General features: G+C 44.7%; 1 protein-coding gene across 1 annotated transcript in view; it reads left to right on the top strand.

Moving 5' to 3' along the window:
- Positions 1 to 17,251, top strand: part of LOC139455913 (DNA replication ATP-dependent helicase/nuclease DNA2-like) — a 43,961-nt gene that overhangs the window by 14,279 nt on the left and 12,431 nt on the right. The window contains exons 9-21 of the mRNA XM_071237463.1: positions 1,167 to 1,252; positions 2,459 to 2,578; positions 3,400 to 3,456; positions 3,960 to 4,002; positions 4,644 to 4,733; positions 6,010 to 6,127; positions 6,799 to 6,967; positions 7,699 to 7,884; positions 8,747 to 8,878; positions 9,223 to 9,366; positions 10,460 to 10,585; positions 11,575 to 11,654; positions 13,604 to 13,656. Of these exons, the coding sequence (XP_071093564.1) occupies positions 1,167 to 1,252; positions 2,459 to 2,578; positions 3,400 to 3,456; positions 3,960 to 4,002; positions 4,644 to 4,733; positions 6,010 to 6,127; positions 6,799 to 6,967; positions 7,699 to 7,884; positions 8,747 to 8,878; positions 9,223 to 9,366; positions 10,460 to 10,585; positions 11,575 to 11,654; positions 13,604 to 13,656 (1,404 nt within the window). The remainder of the gene's footprint in view (positions 1 to 1,166; positions 1,253 to 2,458; positions 2,579 to 3,399; positions 3,457 to 3,959; positions 4,003 to 4,643; positions 4,734 to 6,009; positions 6,128 to 6,798; positions 6,968 to 7,698; positions 7,885 to 8,746; positions 8,879 to 9,222; positions 9,367 to 10,459; positions 10,586 to 11,574; positions 11,655 to 13,603; positions 13,657 to 17,251) is intronic.

Raw genomic sequence — 17,251 nt, 5'->3', positions numbered from 1 at the left:
GACAAACCTAGAAACATAATCACGGCAAACCGGGATTCGAACCCACAATCATAGGTTTCTGGCGAGCCAGAGGGACGCAACTCTGCACAGCGAATCGCTGCGCCTCAGACAACTGGGCCACCCGTGCCCCCTTATTATGATAGAAACAGAATGTACACCACACGGTTAGCCCAGCCTTGAAAGACCTTCAATATGGCAGTCCGGCCTTGAAAGGTCTTCAATATGCCAGTCCAGCCTTGAAAGGCCTTCATTATGGCAGTCCGGCCTTGAAAGCCCTTCATTATGCCAGTCCGGCCTTGAAAGGCCTTCAATATGGCAGTCCAGCCTCGAAAGGCCTTCATTATGGCAGTCCGGCCTTGAAAGCCCTTCATTATGCCAGTCCGGCCTTGAAAGGCCTTCATTATGGCAGTCCAGCCTTGAAAGGCCTTCAATATGACAGTCCAGCCTTGAAAGGCCTTCATTATGGCAGTTCGGCCTTGAAAGGCCTTCATTATGCCAGTTCTGTCTTGAAAGGTCTTCATTATGGCAGTCCGGCCTTGAAAGGCCTTCATTATGGCAGTCTGACCTTGAAAGGCTTTCAATATGGCAGTCTGACCCTGAAAGTAGGACTGGCTATCAATGCAGATGCATGATGCTAATGCATGATGAAGTCACGTGGCAAAAGATAAGATCTTGACTAGATTGAAACACAGTTGGTGATGACTTCATTGTAGTTGTACTGGTTAATATTTATGACGTTGCTTGTGTAGCTAAAAATTGTGAAATTTCCGTAATTTAACCTTTCTTTATGCACTTGATCCTAATAAGGACAGACGTTCTCCTGTTTCTAAAGAACAATACCATTAAAATTAGAAAATAGAAATGATATCTATAGCAAATCAAGGTGGCAAGATCGGAGTTCCCCCCTTCAAAATATTTGTCTCATGATTTGCAATCTGGGTTTATTATATTGATACCTTCACAGAATAAAACTTCTGGAAAATTATACTGTCACATACTTATTAAAGGTAGTGAAATTGGAAACTGTCAAGTAACTTTTAAGGTTAGTTGCCCACATTGCCAGTGGTAATATTTTGAGACTGATATCGGTATACGAATCATGTCGCACCCCTAATATCTTGATATGTATCGTATCATGACGTCACAACTCCATGTCTATTGTACAGGTTGTGAAGCAGGGTCTGACAACGGAGAAACACATGCTGGAGGTGGCCAAGTCTGTCATGAAGCTGAACAAATTCCTCCACGAAATGTAAGTCCCATTCAGTTAATGATAATATAATACGTCCATTAATAAATATTAATAATGCACCAGATTCCATTCACCAAGTGAATGCTTGTGTCGCTATATCATTAATAACCAGGTCAATGGATCAGTGTGCACTCGATTTTCATTCTCAGCTCCCTGGGGAGTATACAAACCAAACAGTTTGTGAGGCGCTAGAAGGTTAACAGTCTCATTACCATCTCATCCTACCAGGTGCCCATTCGGGGGCAAGGGTGGTCGTCTAAGGCGCCGCGATTCGCTTTGCAGAGTTGCGTCCCTTGGGCACGCCAGAAACCAATGATTGTGGGTTCGAATCCCGGTTCGCCCCGATGATGTTTCTAGGTTTGTCAGCACCATACCCGTGCTCGTGGGTTTCACTGAAGTGGTAAACATCTGAGACCTGCATCACTTCAGGCTTTCCTCCCACATTAAGCTGACACACCGTGATATAACTGGAATAATGTTAAAAGCGGCGTTAAACCCAACTCACTCACTCACCCAGGTGCACATTCACTGCTGGGTTAATGAGGCATTTTTCGAACAAAGTCACTTGCCCAAGGAGACACCACATGGTCTACATGTGCTTCTAGGGGGCAGGACCAAAGCCCTAGAAACTCTCAGGAGTCAAGCTGTCGAAAATGGTCACTTAAACTAGTCTGGAACTTCATCTGATTTATGACAGGGGTAGACACCATTGGTCAAAACCAACTAGTCTGCTGCTCAAATCAGACTAGTTGTATATGTATAATAACTAGATTTGGGGAGAAATCAACTAGTCCTTCTTGAATTTCACAAGACTCGGACGAATGGACTAGTGGCTGTGTCTAGCTCTGTATAACACTGTACACAGGACTACCCAATCTACAGATCTACTTCCACTATGCTTGTCGTAAGAGGCAACTAACGGGATCGGGTGGTCAGGCTCGCTAAGTTGGTTGATGCATGTCATCATATCCCAATTGTGTAGATCGATGCTCATGATGTCAATCACTGGATTGTCTGGTCCAGACTGGATTATTTACAGACCGCCGTCATATATCTCAAATATTGCTGAGTGCGGCGTTAAACAACAAACAAACAAAACTTCCACTGCCTTGCTATAGAATATCAATTCAGTTAGAATTATGCTTCTGCTGGTTTTAAATCTCTCCTTTGTAAGTGCTGACATGGTGACATGGTGTTTCCCTCCAGGTACAATCATGTGACCAATGAATCTGTGGTGCTGGAAGAAATACACAAGTACATTCCGACGCTCAAGAAATGGGTGGAGAAATACTCTGCTCTCACACCTCAGACCCTGGCAACAAACAGGTAGGCATCACTAACACCCACCTCTCCTGTTATAACATAATCACACTTACTTATTCCCCCACCCCTAGCATACCCAGCTCCTTCATACTGTGCCTCAAGTCACACCCCTTCCGGTCTTAAACCGCCCTCTTGTACCCCCATCCCCTTGTATCAGGCCCCATTGTACCCCGCCCCCTCATACCCCACCCTATCGTACCCCGCCCCCTCATACCCCACCCTATCGTACCCCGCCCCCTCATACCCCACCCTATCGTACCCCGCCCCCTCATACCCCACCCTATCGTACCCCGCCCCCTCATAAACTGCCAACTTGTACCCTCCACTTCATAAACCGCCAACTCGTACCCCACCCCCTCTTACCCAACCTATTTGCACCCCGCCCCCTCATACACTGCTCTCTCATACCCCACCCTGTTGTACCCTGCCCCCTCATTTGCCGCCCCCTCATACCCCACCCCATGGTAAACCGGCCCCTCGTAAACCGCCCCCTTGTACCCCGCCCCCTCGTGCCCCACCCTATTGTACCCCACCCCCTCATACCCCACCCTATCGTACCCCGCCCCCTCATACCCCACCCTATCGTACCCTGCCCCCTCATACCCCACCCTATCGTACCCCGCCCCCTCATACCCCACCCTATAGTACCCCGCCCCCTCATACCCCACCCTATCGTACCCCGCCCCCTCATACCCCACCCCATGGTAAAACCGCCCCCTTGTACCTCGCCCCCTTGTGCCCCACCCTATCATACCCTGTCGTCTGTCCTACCCCACCCAAGTGGAACTGTGATAATGTGTGACATAACATTGTTTTGTTTTCAGTTCCGACGTGAAGGTGGTGAAGGTCCATGACATCGAGGAGAACATCTGGTCACCTCGGTAAGTATAAACAACTCGTAAGACTGTGCATCTCGTGTTATGGCCATGACAGCAATAAGAGTTTGTGTGCTTGTTTATGTAGGGAGGCCCATTCCCAGGTTGATGGTACACAACTGTTTATTTGGTTACATACTAACGTGAACAAGCAAAAAAAAAAAAAAAACACCGCCCGCCTGCACTATATTTTCAAAAGTCAATGCCTGAGGGCCAATTCTTCTTTTTTGTAAGCCCAAGAGTATGGTTCCTGTATTGTGTACTGTTATTTGAGCAGTACCCTTTGATATAAGGCCTCATATAGAGCAGTTCCATGTGAAGGGGGCAGCTTTCATGTTTTTCCTGAATTAGACTGCTGCCACACTTTGTCTAGAAACCATGCAGCGCTTGGACATCTTAGGGATATCTCCATCATAGCCCTGGGGAATGTTGGCGGATTGATATGTCATGTCAAGGGTCAAGGTCATCCTCAAGGCCATAGCTTACAGATATTTGTTTGCCTGTTTCAGATTTGGTGTCAAGGGAAAGATTGATATGACAGTACAAGTTGAGGTGGGTAGATGGTCTGTGGGGAATTCGTCAAAGTTTGTTTAATTTGTGCTTGCACTTTTACATGTGTATATTTTATGTATTCAAACTTGTTTCACCTACAATGAGTCATCAGTTAACTTAACACATTATTTGTAGATGTTCGGACATTATTACAACTGGTATACAAGCAATAAGTTTCAAGTTTGCACCTCTATCGTTTGCATAAGATAGACATTTATAGAGAATTATTATCAAAATTGGAAAAACACTTGAAGTTTCAACACTGAAAACGATACTTGTAGGTCCGTAGTTGTCATGTCTTTGTACTGAGTGAGTGAGTGAGTTGGGTCGACTGAGGCGCCGCAATTTGCCATGGAGAGTTGCATCCCTTGGGCACACCCGATATTTATAATCGGTTTGAAAAGTACATGCTATAGTTTGCCCCGATAACATTTCTAGTTTTTGTTAACATAAATGTGTTTGTGGGTTTTCACCGAAGTGGTAAACGTCTAAGATCTACAACATTGCAGGCTTTATTGCGACATTAAAGTGACAAGCCGTGATATAACTGGAATACTGTCCCAAGTGGTGATAAACCAACTCACTCACTCACTATGTTTGCCCTATGTTGCATTAACACTTTCCTGCTGGGTAACTTGTAGTTCCCCAAAGCAGCGAAGCAGAAGAAGAAAGTTCTTCCCCTGGAGCTGAAGACGGGAAGACCCACCTTCTCCATCGAACACAAGGGCCAGGTGACTTTATTCTGTCATAGTCTGTCTCCCAGTCCCTTGAGAACAAATCATAAAGGAACACAGCTCAAGTCTAGCTTAATATATCTCAGCTCAATCGGCCAGCTGTTGTCTATCAATTTTGAATTTGTTTTAATAAGTTGACAATGGCACATTAAAACATTTTGATAAGATGAATTCATTGTTGCAGTATCACAAGGGGTACATGTGGTGGCTGCAACTTATAATATACCCCTTGTGATACAGCTGCAACTTATAATATACCCCTTGTGATACAGCTGCAACTTATAATATACCCCTTGTGATACAGATGCAACTAATGATATACACCTTGTGATACAGCTGCAACTTTAATATACCCCTTGTGATACAGCTGCAACTTATAATATACCCCTTGTGATACAGCTGCAACTTATAATATACACCTTGTGATACAGCTGCAACTTATAATATACCCCTTGTGATACAGCTGCAACTTATAATATACCCCTTGTGATACAGATGCAACTTATGATATACACCTTGTGATACAGCTGCAACTTTAATATACCCCTTGTGATACAGCTGCAACTTATAATATACCCCTTGTGATACAGCTGCAACTTATAATATACACCTTGTGATACAGCTGCAACTTATAATATACCCCTTGTGATACTGCTGTGACAAATTTATTTTCAATCTGCCATCGTAAAATAGTTAAAACAAATAAAAAAATTGATAATAAATAGCTGTTCGATAGAGCTGAGGTTAACACGTGCTGTTGCACATGACTTTCACTGACCCATAAACAACATGCAGCTTTTTCCTTTGTAGCAGATTGCCAGAGATTTATTGTCTCACTCAGAAATCATATGCAACCTGTTTTCTTCATGGTGGGGTAAACAGGATTTATTTTCCCGCTTATAAATATATTTCCCTCCCGGGCTGGATGCGTAGCATTTTATCAAGGTGACATGAACCAATAAGATTTCAACATGGAGGTCAGATAATGTAGGTGACGTTGTGTGTTGTAGGTGACGTTGTGTGTTGTAGGTGACGTTGTGTGTTGTAGGTGACGTAGTGTGTTGTAGGTGACGTTGTGTGTTGTAGGTGACGTTGTGTGTTGTAGGTGACGTTGTGTGTTGTAGGTGACGTAGTGTGTTGTAGGTGACGTTGTGTGTTGTAGGTGACGTGTGTTGTAGGTGACGTTGTGTGTTGTAGGTGACGTAGTGTGTTGTAGGTGACGTTGTGTGTTGTAGGTGACGTTGTGTGTTGTAGGTGACGTTGTGTGTTGTAGGTGACGTTGTATTCTATGATGATGTCTGACCGTCGTGAGGATCCAGAGGAAGGGCTGTTGCTGTACCTCAAGGAACCTGTCATGACGAAAGTGGCTGTCAAGGGAGACAACAAGCGAGGTGTGTGATACAGATATTGCAGCTAGGGCATACCAGTCCATGTGATCCACCTCACCCAGATCAGTCCATGTGATCCACCTCACCCAGATCAGTCCATGTGATCCACCTCACCCAGATCAGTCCATGTGATCCACCTCACCCAGATCAGTCCATGTGATCCACCTCACCCAGATCAGTCCATGTGATCCACCTCACCCAGATCAGTCCATATGATCCACGTCACCCAGATCAGTCCATGTGATCCAACTCACCCAGATCAGTCCATGTGATCCACCTCACCCAGATCAGTCCATGTGATCCACCTCACCCAGATAAGTCCATGTGATCCACGTCACCCAGATCAGTCCATGTGATCCACTCACCCAGATCAGTCCATGTGATCCACCTCACCCAGATCAGTCCATGTTATCCACCTCACCCAGATCAGTCCATGTGATCCCACCATCCAGATCAGTCCATGTTATCCACCTCACCCAGATCAGTCCATGTGATCCACCTCACCCAGATCAGTCCATATGATCCACCTCACCCAGATCAGTCCATCTGATCCACCTCACCTGATATAGCTGGAATATTGCTGAGTGCAGCGTTAAACAACAAACCAATAAACTACATACATAGCCTTGCAACAAGATCAGTGTCCTGTGTGAATGTCCTTGTTTTCCCTGCAGGTCTCCTACAACTGCGGAATGAGCTGGCATTCTACATCAAACAACAGGTAACCAAGTCCGTGGAGGATGGTCATGTCACCTACCAGTACGGGCATCTGCCCACGCCCATCAACAGTCACCGGTCCTGCAGCAAATGTCCACAGCTGCTCAACTGTGCCATTTACCAGCGGTTGGTATAGATTACTACCCTTGCCAGTACTCCAGGAGCAAGCTTAAATGTATGGGACTTAACCATTGGTTGCCATGTCCATGTCCCCAGTCCTGCTTGACCAAGTTTCATTTTTAACCCCCGGCATATAATTTGTGGGGGATACCTCCATCCCTCCATCCCTCCCTCGATACATGGGATCGTATTGTCACTGATGTCAGATGTACATGTGCACTGTATCAGTGAATCAGGACACTCTTAATGTGTTTTCTTGCACACTTAAAGTATTGGTGAGCAGTGGCCTCAGACACAATTTGATGTGTAGAGTTATGTCCCTTAGCCTTGTCAGAATCTGCTTAGATTGAGTTTGAATGTCACATTCACCCCCATCACAATCCTATTCTGTCAACCCCCTACACACATGCTTTTGGGTTTCACCATGATACAGCAGACATGCTGATCCAAGCAGTGTTGAACCCAGCTCCATCCACCATCCACCACCCCCACCCCCTTCCCCACCTGAAGCTGACCCCCCATGATACAACAGACATGCCGATCCAAGCAGTGTTGAGCCCAGCTCCATCCACCATCCACCACCCCCACCCCCACCCCCACCCCCACCCTCACACCCACACCCAGACCCACACCCACACCCACACCCACACCCCTTCCCCACCACCACACAAGCTGACCTACCATGATACAACGGACATGCTGATCCAAGCAGTGTTGAACCCAGCTCACTGTTGCAGACATGTTGAGGGTGTGAACCACGGCGCTGGTCATGCGATGGAGACCCTGGTGCCGGAGACTCTGGGGCACCTGCAGCAGCGGCACGTGGACTACTATCTGCACTGGTGTGTGTGTCTGGAGATGGAGAGTCGTGTTGCCAGGGGCAGCAACATCACCGACATCTGGTGCTGCAGCAGCCACGACAGGTGAGATTGTTGCTGAGTGCGGCTTGTTAGAAAGAGGTACGACCCATGAAGATCCGGGATAGAATAGGTCTCCAGCAACCCATGCTTGCTGTAAAAGGTGACTATGCTTGTCGTAAGAGGCGTCTAAAGGGATCAGGATGTCAGACTCGCTGACTTGATTGATGTATGTCATCGTATTCCAATTGCCTAGATTGATGCTTATGATGTCAATCACTGGATTGTCTGGTCCAGACTGTCGTAAGAGGCGACTAAAGGGATCGGGTGGTCAGAATCGCTGACTTGGTTGATGCATGTCATCGATCTCAATTGCGTAGATCGATGCTCATAATGTCAATCACTGGATTGTCTGGTCCAGACTTGATTATTTATACCGCCGTCATAAAGCTGGAATATTGCTGAGTGCGGCGTTAAAAAATAAACAAACTATAAAGATGTAGTCAAACCACATTTCCAGACTTTTTTTTTTTGAGTTGTCTGGTGAACAAAGTGAATTTCATGGAATCTAGTCATCTTTGCTTTCATTCAACATTTCAACATTGATAACCAAATTGTAATGTATCACTCACTCACTCACTCACTCACACACTCACACTCTCTCACTCACCCACTCACTCCATAGTTCTGAGTATGAATGATTTTAAATATAGAATGAATTCGCAGAGAGTTGAATTGGGAGTTTGAGATGACCGGGAATTCAACACAATGAGGTTCGACTGTACTGCTGCTAAGATTGAGGCATTGCTGCTAAATAGAGTGTGTATTATCACGGAGAAGAGACCACAGGCACTGATGAAATAGTTGTAATGTTGCTGAGCAAGGAGTGTGAAATTGCCAATGTGATTTTATTTTTATATGTGGCCAGAGAGGAGAAAGGAGACTGCTTGTCAGGAATGGTGATAAAACACACAAAGATGGCGGATGTTGCAGAAAGTCAGCGTTTTGCTGAGGGAGAGAGCTGTATTGTTACATTCAAGAGACACCCTAGTCATCTCAGGTAGGCAGAAATCTCAATCTTCTGTATATCTGTTCTGCGGCAGGCAATGCCTGGCACCTTTCATGTATGTTTCTCTTCTGCGGCGGGCAATTCTTGGTGCCTGTCATGTATGTTTCTCTTCTGCTGCGGGCAATTCTCGGTGCCTGTCATGTATATTTCTCTTCTGCTGCGGGCAATTCTCGGTGCCTGTCATGTATATTTCTCTTCTGCTGCGGGCAATTCTCGGTGCCTGTCAGGTATATTTCTGTTCTGCTGCGGGCAATTCTCAGTGCCTGTCATGTATATTTCTGTTCTGCTGCAGGCAATTCTCAGTGCCTGTCATGTATATTTCTGTTCTGCTGCAGGCACTTCCCGGCACCTCTTCACACTCTCGGCTTCTCCAAGAACGACTCGGTGGCCATCAGCTCTGATGATGGGCGTCTCCTTGTCCTCTCCTCCGGCTTTATATACAACATCAGTGAAGGCACAGTGGACATTGTTGTAGACAGGTATCCCCACACATAAGCATGTTGAACATTGACTGTACCAGTGCAGGAAAATACTCCAGCCAACAAGTTACTCACTGAACCAGTAGCTCACTAAGTGACCAACCGTTTAATATTCAAGTGGGGGGGAAGGGGGGGCTGAGATTATATTACAGATTTATGGGGGCTATTTTCGCGATTACGATTGTATTGCAATGGTAGCCTTACTATTGCAATAGTATTGTGAATGTATTAAACCAACTTAAAGTCTTGATAATCATAATAATCTGTGTAATAGAATTGAATAAAGTATTGCCAACAGTTTCAAAATCTGCCATTTTCCTCCCTGTCCCTACTCAAACCAAAGGGAAGTAACTCTTATCTGGACTTTATCTGCGCTAACCAACACACATGTAGCAACACACATGCAGGTTTGAAATTTGTATAGTTTGTTTTATTTATAATTAATTAAAACTATCGTAGGGCAAACAATATATTGATCGTTCCATACATAATTACCCCTTGACGTTAGTGTCGTGTTGGGTCCATCATTGCTTGCTGGAGAAGTTGACTGATTGTCATCATACCAAGATGTCAGAAATGCATCATCTAAACCATTACAGATATGTCTCTGATTACCAGAACAAATGACACGCAAAGATCCAGGGTAGAATAGGTCTTCAGCATGCTTGCCGTAAAAGGCCACTATTCTTGTCATAAGAGGCGACTAACGGGATTGGGTGGTCAGGCTCACTGGCTTGGTTGATGCAAGTCATTGTATTCCAATATCGTGCATCGATGCTCATGTCAGTCGGGATAGAATTGGTCTTTAGCAACCCATGCTTGCCTTAAAAGGCGACTATGCTAGTCATAAGAGGCAACTAACAGGATCAGGTGGTCGTGCTTGCTGACATGGTTGTTGCATGTCATGGTATCCCAGTTGTGTAGATCGATGCTCATGATGTGGTCCTGACTCGATTATTTAGACCTCCATCATGTAGCTGAAATATTGCTGAGTGCTTCTAACAAAAAACAAAACAACAAATAAAAAAATACCAGAACATCTATATCCCCACTGACTGAGACGTAGCGCCTCATGACCGTTGTTATCCCCTAGGGGCGTCTTCCACGAGGACCCAGCGCTGCGGAACATCACCTACCGCCTCGACCGCTGTGACAACTTCAACACCCTCGGCTACCTCTTCACCAACCTCTCCCGACTGCTTACCAACCAACATTCCAAGTAGGTGCAACCAAGCCGCATCAACAACCAACACTCTACACAGGACACACCATATATGTAGTGTTCGATACTGGCACTGGTCCTATAGTCTTTGCCAACTGGTTAAGGTATCATAAGGCACGAGTGGCCCAGTCATCGAAGGCGCCGCAATTCACTGTGCAGAGTTGCGTCCCTTGGGCACGCCAGAAACCTATGATTGTGGGTTCGAATCCCGGTTCGCCCCGATTATGTTTCTAGGTTTGTTAGCACCATACCCGTGCTCGTAGGTTTCACCTAAGTGGTAAACGTCTCAGACCTGCATCACTTCGGGCTTTCCTCCCACATCAAGCTGACACACCGTGATATAACTGTAATAATGTTAAAAGCGGCGTTAAATCCAACTCACTCACTCTTTCTATAGCTGTATATGTACTCATTCTTTGGTAACAAATAACACTTCTGTGTGTCTGTTAACTCTACACATTTGTACTCCAGTGTAGAAACCACTAGAAAGTAGGGCTGGGACGAGTCCAAATTTACTACCCGGGTACACACACCCCTTTTACCCGACCCTACCCAGGTACCCACTGTAGGTCTCAAGAGATACGAAATGTCCGATTTGGAATTTTTTTACCATAGCACTTGCAAAAGGTATTTAGATACACGTGTAAAAAGATCTGGTCATGCATACACTGAAGTTGACTTAAGTTATATCTTTATTCAACCATGTAAAAAGTCAAAAGGAATGGGTGAATAGTCAGAAGGAAATGCGAACATGAGTGACTTGTAGTGTAACCATAGAGTTCTAGATAATTTTTGTCATTAAACAATAAATCATGTGACTAACCACGGGTCTGGGTAGTCCTGTGGGTACCCGGGTCCTACTCAGTACCCACCCAATCCGGGTACCCGAGTTACCTGTCCCAGTCCTACTAGAGAGGTAAAGAAAAAACATTTGAGAAAGTGAACTTTCTGGTAGATATCAATGAAGTGATCTTGTCAATTAACAGGGAGAGGCTAAGAGAGCTGATCATAGACAAGAGGAAGCCCGAGTTCCAGCTGACAATGTCCAAGGGCACCATTGAGAAAGGTGTGTGACCATGACCCTTGACCTCCAGTACACCAAGTTGGGCGGGACAGAACGGTATAGGAACGGAGTCCGTTCGTCCGTCTGCTTCTCAAAGGGGACAAATTTTCTTAAAAACTCTTTAAGTCAAAGAGATTTTACACACAGATTTTACTGGTCAATGATCTCAAATGAATTTGAAAATTAGTGTTGTAAATTAAATTTTTACACAGTGATGGCCCTTGATTTCTCAGAAGCAACTGAAGTTACATGAATTAGAGATACTTTTCAAGACTGAGTTCGAAAATTGGTCCGATCAATTATTTTTTGATAGAGTTTCGGCCCTTGATCCATGTTCTTATACTAAGTGCAAAAGGAACAAATAATTATAAAGCTGTTTTCTTGTTTAGTCATAGTTTACTTATTCTTAAGTAGCACTTAGGTAATATCAGACTTAGGTAATCTCACCGTTCATGTGATATACATAGTATCCCTTCTAACCTGGCATTATACAGTCATGTTCATGGACATGTGATAAACTGGTGTAAGGTGCTGCGATTAGAAAAACTACCAACCTCTTTTTGGAATGCAGGATTCAGGGGTCTGTTTAGAGGGTATTCAGGAAACAGCAGTGGTATAGGGATGCAAATGAAATCGTATCTGCTCTGTAGATTCAAAATTTAAAAAATAATAATGGTGTGCATAAACAATTTCTTTATATATTTAATTTTTTCTATATATTTTCAGTAAATTAACTTCGAATTGAACCTTGAGCTAGGAACGTGTTCTATAAGTTTTCATCTGTGTCAACATTCTGCCTTTGTAGAGTGAATTCTGACATGCTTTTGAGTTAGTAGTATTCAGGGTTAAGGGAGACTCAAAGTGAAGTATTAGATGGGATTCAGGTGAGGAGGGGTTGGTATCCTCATTAGAGTTGCAGGTTTGTGTTCCTTAGTTGTGGCTGAACCATGACTCTGTATCTTGGTTTTAAAATCATCGTCAGTCTCTCACTACAATGGGATAAACATTTAAACGAAAGAGATTTTGCGTAGCCCGTTTAATACAGCCATGCAACATTGGCCATCTATTACACATTCCAGAATGTTCTTTTGTTCAGATATCAAATTTTAAATGGAGAACTTTGTCAAAATTATTTAAAAAGTGTAATCTGGAATTGAAGTCACCAGTTGGAAACTGGTGCTCTATAGCTCTAGTAAGCTGCTATCTGATTGGCTAATATCAATTTTTTGTTAGTCATTTCATTGATTGGTCAAAGTTTGTGAAAAGTTGTTGTGATGTGACCTGTAATGGGATGTCTTCAGATCTTTGATTAGCGGTAGTGACAACTAAGATCTGATTTTAGTGAGTTTGGTGTTCCATCAGAGATAAGTATCTGACTGTGCATCTCTTCGCTAAACAAAGATCTGAGGCATCCCATTACAGGTCACGTCAGAACGACTTTTCATCTGACCAATCAAAGCGTCGCTTACCAGATCATGAAAGTGACAGTCGGGATTTGTTTTCTAATCATGCAACCTCGAAAACATTAACACAGTGTATTCTGAGCGACAGTTACGGCCCGTACGACTGATTCTGTCTATCTTTCGCTTCCGTGGGATAAACACAGTACGTGGGAAGCACTGCCATACAATCACAACCATATATTAGACATTCCCGAATGTTCGTTTGTTCAGTTTTCAAAATTTTAATCGAGGACTGTTTCAACATATGTTTTAAGCGTAGTCTGAAATGGAAGTCGCTAGGTTGAAACGAGTGCCATAAAGCTTGAGAAAGCTGCTTTCTAACTGGCTGATGTTGACTTCTTGTTAGTCATTTCAGTGGTCGGTCAAAGTTCGTGAAAGGTCGTTCTGACATGACCCATAATGGGTTGTCCTTAGATCTTTGCTTAGCTGCAGCGAGAACTTAGATCTGATTTTAATGAGATTGTATTCCATGTGCACTTTGTGTTGCAGTGAAGCCCATCTTCAAGTCTCTCAACAAGCCACAGAAGGCCGTCATCCTCAAGGTCGGTATTTTCACTCATGCTCGCTAATCCGTGGGATTCTGGGTTAGAAAAGGTCCCCAGGAGCCTGTGCTGGTGCTCCATAAAGACCTGGGTTAGAATAGGTCCCCAGGACCCTGTGCTGGTGCTCCATAAAGATCTTGGTTAGAAAAGGTCCCCAGGAGCCTGTGCTGGTGCTCCATAAAGACCTGGGTTAGAATAGGTCCGCAGGAGCCTGTGCTGGTGCTCCATAAAGACCTGGGTTAGAATAGGTCTCCAGGAGCCTGTGCTGGTGCTCCATAAAGACCTGGGTTAGAATGGGTCTCCAGCAACCCATGCTCGTTGTAAAAGGCGACTAGCAGGATCGGGGTGTCATCATGTCCAAATTTTGTAGATCAATGTTCATGATGTCAATCAGGGGCGGTGGGGTAGCCTAGTGGTTAAAGCATACCCTCGTCACACTGAAGACCCGGGTTTGATTCCCCACATGGCTACAATGTGGAAAGCCCATTTCTGGTGTCCCCCGTCATGATATTGCTGGATTATTGGTAAATGCGTTGTAAAACCATACTCTCTCTCACTCACTCACTCACTCACTCACTCACTCACTCACTCACTCACTCACTCACTCACTCACTCACTCACTCACTCATTCACTCATGATGGCAGTCACTGGATTGCCTTGTCCAAGCTCATTTATTTTAAGGCGGCTACTGCGGCATTAAACAACTAACAAACTTAATTCTCCTTTGTATCATATCTCCCTTCTGTTCTGATAAATACACTGGATCCATTCTCCTGAATAGCTGTGTTTTAAGGTTGAATGACACGATGCTAAAATTAGCCGTCCAATTCAAATTACCCTATTCTTCCATGATTAAAACAATCAGCGCTGTGAACAGTACTTGATGCTCTTTATTGCGTACAGTCACAAATACAACTGGAATACCTGATGGCATAAGGACTTTCACTGTCTTAATACTCAGGTTGTGAGAGGCGACCAAGTGGATCGGGTAGTCCGCCTTGGTGACTATGTTGTACCAGTGTACCCTGACGACGTGGATCGTTGTTCACAATATCAGTCACTGGATTGTCTGGTTCAGCAGCAATACAACCAGTGCCGACAGATGAAGATCCAGGGTAGAATAGGCCTTCAGCAACCCATGCTTGCCGTAAAAGGCGACTATGCTTGTCGTAAGAGGCGACTTACGGGGTTGGGTGATCAGGCTCGCTGACTTGGTAGGTGCATGTCATCGTATCCCGATTGCATGGATCGATGCTTGTGATGTTAATCACTGGATTGTCTGGTCCAGACTGGAATATTTTCAGGCCAACGTCATATAGCTGGAATCCTGCTGAGTTCAGCATTGAACAAGAAACAAACAAATAAGTCTATGGATGAGTACTCACACTGGAAAACACACCTTTGCTTTTTGGTGGAGATTCTTTCACTGACTGGGTTCAGTACACATTGACTGGGTTCAGTACACTTTGACTGGGTTCAGAACACTTTGACTGGGTTCAGTACACACTGACTGGGTTCAGTACACTTTGACTGGGTTCAGAACACTTTGACTGGGTTCAGTACACATTGACTGGGTTCAGTACACATTGACTGGGTTCAGGACACATTGACTGGGTTCAGAAAACACTGACTGGGTTCAGTACACTTTGACTGGGTTCAGTACACATTGACTGGGTTCAGTACACACTGACTGGGTTCAGTACACATTGTCTGGGTTCAGTACACACTGACTGGGTTCAGTACACATTGTCTGGGTTCAGTACACATTGACTGGGTTCAGTACACATTGACTGGGTTCATTACACATTGTCTGGGTTCAGTACACATTGTCTGGGTTCAGTACACATTGTCTGGGTTCAGTACACAATGACTTGGTTCAGTACACATTGTCTGGGTTCAGTACACATTGACTGGGTTCAGAACACTTTGACTGGGTTCAGTACACAATGACTTGGTTCAGTACACATTGTCTGGGTTCAGTACACATTGACTGGGTTCAGTACACATTGTCTGGGTTCAGTACACTTTGACTGGGTTCAGAACACTTTGACTGGATTCAGTACACATTGTCTGGGTTCAGTACACTTTGACTGGGTTCAGTACACATTGACTGGGTTCAGTACTTATTGTCTGGGTTCAGTACACTTTGACTGGGTTCAGTACACATTGACTGGATTCAGTACACTTTGACTGGGTTCAGAACACTTTGACTGTGTTCAGTACACATTGTCTGGGTTCAGTACACATTGACTGGGTTCAGTACACATTGTCTGGGTTCAGTACACTTTGACTGGGTTCAGAACACTTTGACTGGGTTCAGTACTCAATGACTGGGTTCAGTACACACTGACTGGGTTTGGTACACATTGACTGGGTTCAGTACACATTGACTGGGTTCGGTACACTTTGACTGGGTTCAGTACACATTGACTGGGTTCAGAACACTTTGACTGGGTTCAGTACACATTGTCTGGGTTCAGTACACATTGACTGGGTTCAGTACACATTGTCTGGGTTCAGTACACATTGTCTGGGTTCAGTACACATTGACTGGGTTCAGTACACACTGCCTGGGTTCAGTACACATTGACTGGGTTCAGTACACATTGACTGGGTTCAGTACACATTGACTGGGTTCAGTACACAATGCCTGGGTTCAGTACACAATGCCTGGGTTCAGTACACAATGACTGGGTTCAGTACACATTGTCTGGGTTCAGTACACATTGTCTGGGTTCAGTACACATTGACTGGGTTTGGTACACATTGACTGGGTTCAGTACACAATGACTGTGTTCAGTACACACTGCCTGGGTTCAGTACACATTGACTGGGTTCAGTACACATTGACTGGGTTCAGTACACAATGACTGGGTTCAGTACACAATGACTGGGTTCAGTACACACTGACTGGGTTCAGAACACTTTGACTGTGTTCAGTACACACTGACTGGGTTCAGTACACGTTGACTGGATTCAGTACACACTGACTGGGTTCAGTACACATTGACTGGGTTCAGTACACACTGACTGGGTTCAGTACACTTTGACTGGATTCAGTACACATTGACTGGATTCAGTACACAATGACTGTGTTCAGTACACACTGACTGGGTTCAGTACACATTGACTGGGTTCAGTACACATTGACTGGGTTCAGTACACATTGTCTGGGTTCAGTACACAATGACTGGGTTCAGTACACAATGACTGGGTTCAGTACACATTGTCTGGGTTCAGTACACATTGACTGGGTTCAGTACACATTGTCTGGGTTCAGTACACATTGACTGGGTTCAGTACACATTGACTGTTCAGTACACACTGACTGGGTTCAGTACACTTTGACTGGATTCAGTACACTTTGACTGGGTTCAGTACACTTTGACTGGATTCAGTACACACTGATTGGGTTCAGTACACTTTGACTGGATTCAGTACACTTTGACTGGGTTCAGTACACATTGGCTGTGTTCAGTACACACTGACTGGGTTCAGTACACTTTGACTGGGTTCAGTACACTTTGACTGGATTCAGTACACAATGCCTGGGTTCAGTACACATTGACTTGGTTCAGTACACATTGTCTGGGT

Source organism: Haliotis cracherodii, unplaced genomic scaffold (genome assembly GCF_022045235.1).
Source record: "Haliotis cracherodii isolate W230 unplaced genomic scaffold, xgHalCrac1.p SCAF_11, whole genome shotgun sequence".
In the NCBI taxonomy this organism is placed as follows: Eukaryota; Metazoa; Mollusca; class Gastropoda; order Lepetellida; family Haliotidae; genus Haliotis; species Haliotis cracherodii.
The sequence above is the reverse complement of the archived record's forward strand: the minus strand, read 5'-3'. Positions and strand labels throughout refer to the sequence as shown.